This window comes from Cucurbita pepo, chromosome 10 (genome assembly GCF_057944985.1).
Source record: "Cucurbita pepo subsp. pepo isolate OVF chromosome 10, ASM5794498v1, whole genome shotgun sequence".
NCBI classification, from domain to species: domain Eukaryota; kingdom Viridiplantae; phylum Streptophyta; class Magnoliopsida; order Cucurbitales; family Cucurbitaceae; genus Cucurbita; species Cucurbita pepo.
In genome coordinates this window covers 3,010,359-3,020,645 of record NC_141807.1, presented here as the reverse complement: position 1 = coordinate 3,020,645, position 10,287 = coordinate 3,010,359, and the positions used below count along the sequence as shown (strand labels likewise).

The 10,287-nt window shown below is 37.5% G+C and overlaps 2 protein-coding genes across 3 annotated transcripts; both read left to right on the top strand.

Moving 5' to 3' along the window:
- Positions 1-479: 479 nt before the first annotated feature.
- Positions 480-3,737, top strand: LOC111804276 (phosphoenolpyruvate carboxykinase (ATP)). The gene is made up of 10 exons (XM_023689023.2): positions 480-1,085; positions 1,177-1,355; positions 1,440-1,593; positions 1,695-1,880; positions 1,953-2,251; positions 2,323-2,496; positions 2,581-2,646; positions 2,730-2,908; positions 2,988-3,326; positions 3,425-3,737. The coding sequence occupies exons 1-10, from the start codon at positions 832-834 to the stop codon at positions 3,566-3,568; spliced, it is 1,974 nt and encodes a 657-aa protein (XP_023544791.2). The 5' UTR covers positions 480-831; the 3' UTR covers positions 3,569-3,737.
- Positions 3,738-5,365: 1,628 nt separating this feature from the next.
- Positions 5,366-9,922, top strand: LOC111804274 (uncharacterized). Of its 2 annotated transcripts, none has more exons than XM_023689017.2 (9): positions 5,366-5,628; positions 6,409-6,649; positions 7,120-7,237; positions 7,740-7,808; positions 7,895-8,015; positions 8,142-8,896; positions 9,002-9,138; positions 9,348-9,434; positions 9,512-9,922. In XM_023689017.2, exons 2-9 carry the CDS (start codon positions 6,414-6,416, stop codon positions 9,624-9,626), a joined length of 1,638 nt encoding a protein of 545 aa, XP_023544785.2. In that variant the 5' UTR covers positions 5,366-5,628; positions 6,409-6,413; the 3' UTR covers positions 9,627-9,922. The 2 variants fall into 2 exon arrangements, with proteins under 2 accessions (XP_023544785.2, XP_023544784.2); XM_023689016.2 differs by having other exon boundaries at positions 5,367-5,628; positions 6,414-6,649.
- The last annotated feature ends 365 nt before the right edge of the window (positions 9,923-10,287 follow it).

Sequence of the window (10,287 nt, the reverse complement as noted above, 5' to 3'; positions counted from 1 at the left end):
AAACTCATTATTATAAGTATCTTGTTTACGTTAGTAAATTTTGTTGAACTTATGGAGGTGAAAAACAATAGCTATTTACATTTCAGGATTTAAAAGAACAATAGTCATTAACTCAAAAGATGGACAGCCACACGAAAGTGTTTAGAGGTTGATGTTAGCAATTCCACAAGAAGTGGTCGGAAATTTTGGGCACACTGCTCGAACTAAATTTCCGCAAAAGCTTCTCTAACCATGTCCTTAATTCTAATTATTATTGGTTCACACTGGTAATTGGTTTTTTTTTTTTTTTTTTTTTTTTTTTTTTTTTGGCATTAATTGAACCCGTATCAACTTTATTGGGTTAATCTAAACCGGACCAAACCAATCGATCACAATTCATCTGTTCAATTAGGTTTTTCGAGTTTTATTTACAGAATGGTCGGGTCGGTTTTTTCTTTCTAAAATGGAACCGAATCAAATTAATTATGGTTCTTTCCTAATAAATTGGTGGGTTGACCTTATTTGGGAAAAAGAAAAGAGAGATATGACAATGATCCGGAGACAAGGGGAATGAACATCACAAAATCTAACTCTAGGTTACCCGTGTACTTCTCACGTATACTTGGAAATTTGGAGAAGACTTTTAACCATGGTCAAGTTAGACCCTGGTTAATTAACTGCTAAAGCTGTGCTCCTGAAGCCTTTAAAATGGGATCCCCCACAACTCCCATTTCGCACTCTCATCCGCTCTGTATCTCCACACTTTGAATGATCCAAGCATTCACCTAAACTTCTTTACCTGTACATTTCTCTTATTCATATTCCCTCTGTCTAAACAACTATTCCATTCCGATGGCCGATTCCAAGATAAAGAACGTGAACGGAGTTGCCAACGGATCTTCCACGCAAGTTCTGACGTCGCCGAAGCATGGGAACGGAATCTGCCACGACGGCAGCTCGTCGCCTATCAAGGCCCAAACCATCGATGAACTTCATAGCCTGCAGAAGAAGCGATCCACGCCCACTACTCCCACCGGCTCCTCTCCCTCGGCCTTCTCTGTTCTTTCAGAAGAAGATCGCCAGAGGCAGCAGCTCCAATCAATCAGGTACAACACATGCAACCAAAAAGAAACCACCGAAATACGGCTTCGTTTTGTTTTAAATATAAGATTTGTTTGGTTGGAAATTGTGATTCAGTGCATCGTTAGCATCATTGACGAGAGAAACTGGGCCAAAAGTGGTGAAAGGAGACCCGGCTCGAAAAACTCCAACTTCGAATATTGCACACGTGGCGCACCACCAATTCGCACCCACCATCAACATCAGCGACAGCTCATTGAAATTCACACACGTCCTATACAATCTCTCCCCTGCAGGTCCAAAGAAAACATAAAATTCCATTATTTAATCTAATTATATTTTATCATTTTTAGCTGAATGTATACGGCGTCGTTTTGCAGAGTTGTACGAGCAGGCCATAAGGCACGAGAGGGGCTCGTTTTTTACATCCACAGGAGCATTGGCCACGCTTTCTGGAGCCAAGACCGGACGGTCTCCAAGAGACAAGCGAATTGTTAAGGATGCGAATACCGAGAAAGAGCTCTGGTGGGGAAAGTAAGCATCATCCTTCTTCAAGCCACGCCGTCTTCCACAGTTTTGTGTTTACTTCATTCGATCATTATTAATAATCTCTGCCTTTTTGTTTTGGACTGCAGGGGATCTCCAAACATTGAAATGGATGAGCACACTTTCACGGTCAACAGAGAAAGAGCCGTGGATTACTTGAACTCTCTCGACAAGGTCTTCGTCAACGACCAATTCTTGAATTGGGATCCCCAGAACAAACTCAAAGTCCGAATTGTCTCTGCCAGGGCTTACCACTCGTTGTTCATGCATAACATGTAAGTAACACAAAAATACTTGAGCCTTTTAAAACGGCGGTTAAATTAAATTGATGGGTTTTGTTTTGGTAGGTGCATCCGGCCAACGGAGGAAGAGTTGGAAAATTTTGGGACGCCGGATTTCACAATATACAATGCCGGACAGTTCCCCTGCAACCGTTTCACTCATTACATGACATCTTCAACCAGCATAGATATGAATCTGGCTAGGAGGGAAATGGTGATCCTTGGAACCCAATACGCGGGTGAGATGAAGAAGGGGCTGTTCAGTCTTATGCACTATCTCATGCCCAAACGACAGATTCTCTCCTTGCATTCTGGCTGCAACATGGGAAAAGATGGCGACGTCGCCCTCTTCTTTGGATTATCAGGTTCACACCAACATCTTTTTTTGACAAATTTAATATTATATTGTCTCTTAAAATTATTTGTTTTCTTTTAGGTACCGGAAAGACTACTTTATCCACCGATCACAACCGTTATTTGATTGGAGACGATGAGCATTGTTGGGGCGACAATGGTGTCTCAAATATCGAAGGAGGTTGCTATGCTAAGTGCATTGACCTTTCTCGAGAGAAAGAGCCTGATATTTGGAACGCCATCAAATTTGGAACTGGTAATAGCAATAACAACTCTCCTTCTCGTGAATTTTGTGTAAGAGTAAGTCCCTTTTATTGAAATGGTTCGTTTGGTTTGATAGTGTTAGAAAATGTCGTGTTTGATGAGCACACCAGAGAAGTGGACTATTCGGACAATTCAGTTACAGGTATTAATTAATTAAAATAGCGATTATAAACCAAATCAATTATCATAATTGATATATATATATTTTTGTTTTTAATGACACAGAGAATACTCGAGCGGCGTACCCAATCCAGTACATACCAAACGCTAAGATACCATGCGTGGGGCCACACCCAAAGAACGTTATATTATTGGCTTGTGACGCATTTGGGGTGCTTCCACCAGTGAGCAAGCTCAATTTGGCTCAAACCATGTACCATTTCATCAGTGGATATACTGCATTGGTAAAAATAAAAAATAAACTTTTTAAATTGTAAGTAATTACTTTGTTGGACGAAGGCTGATTCGAAATTGAAATTGTAGGTGGCTGGAACCGAAGACGGTATAAAAGAACCACAAGCGACATTCTCGGCTTGCTTTGGTGCGGCTTTCATTATGTTACATCCCACAAAGTACGCTGCCATGCTCGCCCAAAAGATGCAGAAGCACGGTGCCACCGGCTGGCTAGTCAACACCGGCTGGTCTGGCGGCCGATATGGCTCCGGTAGCCGTATTAAGCTTTCTTACACTAGAAAAATCATCGACGCCATTCATTCCGGCGAGCTTCTCAAAGCGAATTACCGTAAAACTAAAGTGTTTGGCCTCGAAATCCCCACCGCCATTGAAGGAGTTCCCTCCGAGATTTTGGACCCAATAAGCACGGTAAGAAAATGATATTATAATCTATACTATCTAGTAATTAAAAACTTTCTTCCATTATTATTATTATTATTATTATTATTATTATTTTTTTTTTTCAGTGGTCGAACAAAGATGCGTACAATGAAACGCTGCTGAAACTGGCTACTCTTTTCAAGAACAATTTCGAGACATTTACCAACTACAAGATTGGTGAAGACAATACTCTGGCTGAGCAAATCCTTGCTGCTGGTCCCATTTTTTAACCCAACAAAAAGGGGTTTACAGTAGACCAAAATGATTCGTCTCTATTATTGTTTTTTTTTTTTTTTTTTTCCTTACATTTTTTCTTTCCATTTGGTTTAATGCATTGTCATGTAAAGACCACAGTTCCACAAATTTTATGCAAGTTTATGTACTGCAAATTTTGAAGAATTCTTGTCTTTTTTAGCTTCTTTTTCTTGTCTTCATTACAATTCACACTTGATTAAAACTTCAAATTCATAATCTGATCTGCAAAATATACACCTATTTTTAAACTTTAGTTAAAGTCTAAGATATTAATGTTCTTCATCTTCTAACAATTCCCTCCAAACTTCGCATGCAAATTCCCCTTTTCAAACTTTCATCCACTTGTGCAAGACGCAACAAACAAAGTTTTTTTTTAATAAATAGACTCTATGTAAGATCTCATGTCGGGTGAGGAGTCGGAGGTGAGGAGAGAAATGAAACATTTCTTAGAAGGGTGTGAAAGTCTATTTCTAATTTATGTATTTTAAAAATTTTGTAAAGAAACTCAAAAGGAAAAGTTCAAAGATGTGATAGGCTTGAATTATTACAAATTATATTCGGACACGGGACAGTGTGCCAATAAGAATGTTGGTCCCAAAAGGCATTTCTTATAAAATTTTACCTCAAAAATTTTAAATAGGTCAAATATATATTTTTAACATGAACATATAGAGGTAATTAATTACTTAAGGTAATTAATCTCTCTTAAATCAAATAATAGAGGTAATTAATTAACGTAATGGAAGAAGTACAGTTATTATTTTTTTTAATTGTTTAAGATTTGAATCTCTAGCTGCTTAATAAAAAGTGCCAACATTAGGTTTGTCGGTAAGAAGCTCAATTCATATACATGAAGATAAAATAAGTGACAAGAAGACGTGGAGTTGTGACAATAATTGTTCTTTACGAAAATCATAATATAGTTGTTCTTTAATCAGAGCACTTTTGTCTTTAAATCCTATCTTGTTCCGCAATCATTTTCCTAGAAATGGGTTGAATTCTTTAATTCAACATTTTACAATGGAGTAGAATAATGAATTTCGTCAATAGTCATAGAGATGTTTATGGGACCGACACATAATGGAGAAACATTCTCTATCTCCATCTATGCCATCTATTTCTTTTTCCATCCTCACAAATTTTTGTAAAATTGAATTTTTTTTAGTAATTTTTTCTCTGGTTTATTATTCTCTAAAAAATAGTTATTTTCAAAGTTTTTATTTTAAAATACCTTTATTAAAATTTTGTAAAAAAAAATCAATATGTGTTATAAGCAAACACGCACATACATACACATATAGGTATGACGTTGTATCAACATAATTTCTAATATTCAGATTAATATTCAGATTTGAATATTACAACATAATCTTTTGACAATTAAAAAAAAAACTACCACATTTTAAATATTACCATTAAAGACTCAAAATTAATTTAAAAAAATTTAAAATTTTTATAATTCTGGTAAAATTTGAAGTAGTAGGGCGGAAGAAAGGAGTTATTGTAAATGGGCCGAGCGAGAGGTGGAAAGACGAATACGTTTGGGGCAACTAAGGGCCCAATAACATGAAGCATGAAGAGTGAAGGGCAGATTGGTAATTTAGAGGGGTTGGGGATAAAAAATGGTTAAAAGCGTGTAAAATCTAAAATTACGCGGAGGACGATGAATTGTTAGTTCTAATTAAGAAAAGTTAAGAGGGAATATTTTTGGGTTTAACATAACAATGGTCTTTCAAAACTCATTTTACTAAACCAACTAACGAGGCCTCCGCATAGTCGATTCCCCCAATTCACAATATGAATAGGTCACGACGACCCCTGCGCACGTTAGTAGTGCGCCCTTTGCTTCTCGCCCCTTCTCCTGCCGCTCCCTTTTATATCTATCTCATCCCCGCGAAACCTCCTTCTTTCCGTTCGCCATTGCATTCTATCTACAGATCTCGCGCCTTCTCCTTCTCCCGCCCGCCTTTCCCTTTCTTTTGCTCAAGTTTTTCAAGGGTTCCATCCGATTCCAGGCGATTTTCATCGTTTTCAGGTATTTTTTTTTTCCGATCTCGATCTCATTTTGATTGTGCGATTCGTTGAATTTCAATTTTTTCTCTCTTTTTTTAATTTTTATTTTTTTGCGATGTTTTTCTGTTACGTTTGATGGTTTCGAGGTTGGTTGATTGGGATTCAGAGATCTGCCATTTCGATTTCGACTCTTGTCTTCTTTATCATTAGGTTTTGGTTAGGGTTTGATTGATTTGAATCTATTTTTGGTTTCGGCTCTTGTACGATCGATCTCGTTGTTGTCTCGAAACCGTTTCTCGCGGAATCAAGTTCGATCATTTGGATTTTAGTAGATTGGAGATTTCATGTCAGTTTTTCCTTCTTTTTTTTGGTTTGATAAAACGTGCCAAGTCTATTTTTTTCAGTGTCGGAGTGAGAAACTCATATTTCAAGGTGCAACCAGGAAATTTTGATCCGAAAGTAGGGTAATTATCGATGAGATGATCTTGATTCTTGAAGTGCAAAATAACCTCTTTTTGAATTTGAAGTTTTAAATTAATGGATTCCTGAACTACCCTACGTCCATGTGTGGAGAATTTTCGCTGCAGAATAAGCTGTATTTTATTTCTACAAAATATCATGTCATTACTCTGGTTGTGATTTTGCCATTCTTATGAATTCATTTTGTTTTATTGTATTTTGCATTTTCGAATGTGAATCTTATTAATCACTCATGCTTGGTCTAGACACATGGGATGCCATCTTGAAAGATGTTAAAAAAATAAACATTCTGCAAGTTTATATCTTTAATCTTGTTGTGTAGCATAGATGGAACATTCGATGGAAGACTATGATGAGTATGATGAATATGAAGATGATGATCAAATGTATGAAGAAGAAGAGGAGGAGGAATATGAAGAGGTGAGGGACCCTAAGCCTACCAAGGAAGAAATAAAATATCTTGAACTAAGGCAACGACTGAAAGAAAGAATTAGAAAGCAGGCAAAAAAAGATGGTGGTTCTCACTTGAAGTCTAACGACAAGAAGAAGCTTCCTTATGACAAGTAAGTTTCAGCCTGAAGCTCTTCATGATGGGTTTTGGCCATAACACATTCGTACATTTAATTTCCTATGTTTTCCCTTTGGTAGCTTACAGTGTTCAAGTATTTTAGAGTAAAAATGTTTGTCATAGTACTTTAAGGGCCATAGAGAATTAAGCAGATGTTATAATTTACATTTGGACGGAGGTGCATCCATGAAATGTGGGTATATCATGTTTATTTAATGATATAAATCGAAGGATATTAATTTTTGGATCTTAGATTTTTGGAAGTCTTTGAAAACATCCATTGCAAGGTTTTCTAGTGCTGTCTTTTCTCCTTTTATTTCTGATTAAGGAGATTGTTCTTCTTCGTTATGAAACCAATATGAATATTACTTCCAACTATACACCCAATACGAATATTCCAACTATAGGCCTTATAATGCCCCAATCGAGTGTTAATGCTTGAAACTTTTATGTTAATTGCTGCAGTTTTGGGTCATTCTTTGGACCTTCTCAACCTGTCATTTCTCAAAGAGTAATTCAAGAAAGCAAGTCATTATTAGAGAACCAGCACTTGGCATCTAGGGTTTCTGACCACGATCATGGTGTAAGTATCATAACCTCCATATTGTTTCTAGTTTTGTGTATTTATGTCATTTTATGTATAAATGACTGATAGGAGAAGGAAGGCTGTATTGTTTTGGCAAAACAATTTTTTATAAACATAAAAATTAAAATTGTTTGTCAACTGACCGTTTTTGATTCTTTTATTGCTTGGCTACCTTGAATATGCAAATTATGTATTGTTTTGCATCTTAATTTCGTTGTATACCCACATGGTTACATGACTAAATTATTTTTCCAAAGAACTTGATTCAATTTGCTGTTATTGCTAAGATGGCTGGGTGAAAATTATTTGAGAATTTGTATATTTGGTGTTATTCTACTTGCTGTTTCACGTAGACTGAAGTACTCAAACCAATTGGCAGAACCAAACGCGAGAAAAGGGAATTTGCACAATTTCATGAATGTCCAATTTTATCTTTTGAGAGCATTTATTAATGGCCTTCGAAGAATATTAAACCTGATGATTATGCATGTGTTGGCAGAATAAGAAGAGTCATGGATCCAACAGTGCAGCTTCCAAACCTAAGGCTCCACCGAGAATCATAAACGAGGTACTTCTAGCTGGCATTTCTTTGTTAATTATACTCTCTCTCTTCCACATTGTCAGATTTGATGGATGTAATGAATTATTATGCAGAAGCAAACAAAAGTTCAAAAACTAAAGGATACCAGAGACTACTCCTTTCTATTTTCTGAGGATGCACATGTTCCTGCTTCTACAAAAGAGCCTTCAACAAGTGTTTTTGCCCCAAGTACTGGTATGTTGCTGTTGGATCGTGTCAATTGTAGTTGTCAGGTTTGAGTTAGAAACTTCTTTTAAAAAATTAAAGATCTACATGGAATGAGTAAACTAACTTATTATTGTTTCTTTGTTCCTGTTTTAGAGGCACGTTCAGCTCATATTCCCATGAAAAGTAAGCAGCCTCCGAGTAATCCTCGTCAGAATATTCACGTCGGGCATAAAGATCAGAAGTCTGTTCCTATGAATGGGCAAATGCATCCCAATAACAAGTCTGCATCTTCTTGTAAACCCAATTTGTCTATGATGAAGGCTAAGAAACAATTGGGTAATAGCAACCATGGGAATGGTCCTGGCCGGCCAGTGGGTAATAGCAACCATGGGAATGGTCCTGGCCGGCCAGTGGGTAATAGCAACCATGGGAATGGTCCTGGCCGGCCAGTGGGTAATAGCAACCATGGGAATGGTCCTGGCCGGCCAGTGGGTAATAGCAACCATGGGAATGGTCCTGGCCGGCCAGTGGGTAATAGCAACAACGGGAATGGTCCTGGCCGGCCAATGGGTAATAGCAACAACGGGAATGGTTCTGGCCGGCCACAGGGTTATAGCAACAACAGGAATGGTCCTGGCCGGCCACAGGGTTATAGCAACCATGGGAATGGTATTGGCCGGCCACAGGGTAATAGCAACAATGGGAGTGGTCCTGGACGGCCAATGGTGGCTCCAAAAGCTTCATCTTCTCACGTGCAGAAGAAACCTTCTCTACCAGGTATGAAGAGTTCTGTACCTGGCGTGCACAAGTCATTGCCGTCAAAGAAGCTTGAAGATAAGAGGAATGAAATGCGATTACCAGCTAAGGCCAAAGTAGCACCAAACCGGCCAGCATCATCAAGACCTCAGGTTATATATCCTCATGCTAAACTCACTTTCAATTTGTGTAGAAAAAATTTCCTTCGCTTGTGCTGGATGTACAACTCTTAACCATCTGTGTGATGAAACTAACAGATAAGCAAGCCACCACCTCAAAGACAAGCTTTATCACGACCGACCGTGAATGATCAGCGACCTAAGAAAAGGCCTGCAAGACGATACTCTGATGATGAGGGTGATGAAGCTATTAGTCTAATCAGAAAAATGTTTCGGTAAGTATATTTCACTGATCTCATTCATATTGTAGTCAGTTTCAGAGGAGAGAAGGCCCCATGACACCAGACTAATTGTTGAATAGTTTTGTAAATGCGATAGTTTCTTGACTCTTTCAGATACAATAATTGTTTAAAAGGATGCACAATTTTCATTTTGAATATTCTGATATCGTCTCATTCCAACACTATTTCTGACTTCTCTGCAGATATAATCCCGCAAAATTTTCTCAAGATGATGACGATAGTGATATGGAGGCCAATTTTGACGATATAATGATGGAGGAGAAAAGAAGGTAAAGATGTAATTTTTTCTCTTACAATCGAGGGTTTTCTCCTTCATTCTATATTTACATATTTACTTGTCATACAGTGCAAAAATAGCAAGGAAGGAGGATGAAGAGCAACTTCGTCTGATCCAGGAAGAAGAAGAACGGGAGAGGCGTGCGAAAATAAAAAGGCTTAAAAAATCTAGAGGCAGCAGTTAGTGTTTTTTTTTTTTTTTTTTTTTTTTTGGGAAAGGTTTATATGGGTAGATTTAACATCATTTGTTACTTTGATGAAATCATCGAAGAAGTCCCCCCTCGCTCCAAATCACAGTTTGTTGTATTTTCGATTTCTTTAGTGCAAGAAGCTGCAGCTTAATTATGGGGTTTCCTTTTGTAGATTGCAAAAATTAATTCTTAACTTCGCTGACAACATTGTTGAAGGCCCCCTGTATTTACCGAAGGCTCTATGGCGATTCAATCACATTCAATTTCAATAATCCTAGCGATTGCGTCAAGATATTTGATTTTATTTTTCTCTTGGAAGAAAAATTCTTGATTCAATTTGTTCGTAGACAGTTTAACGTGTGTAATGAATTTTTCTTGAATGCACGACGAGAATGTAATGTGATTGAACCAGGTGCCACTTGACCGAAGGTATGCATAAATAATACTCAGAATGATAGAATCCGAAGTAGCGATGTTAAAAATTGTTGCAATTGTTGAGTGGTTGGTTTTACTGAAGACTGGTCCATGGCATGCCCTACAAAATAATTCAACTTCATTAAGGTTGACGGCTTGCTGCATCATTTGATGATCTCTTTCTAAATTTAGTATACCAAACTGATCAATGATTTAGATTCTGTACCAAAATGGTACTCGG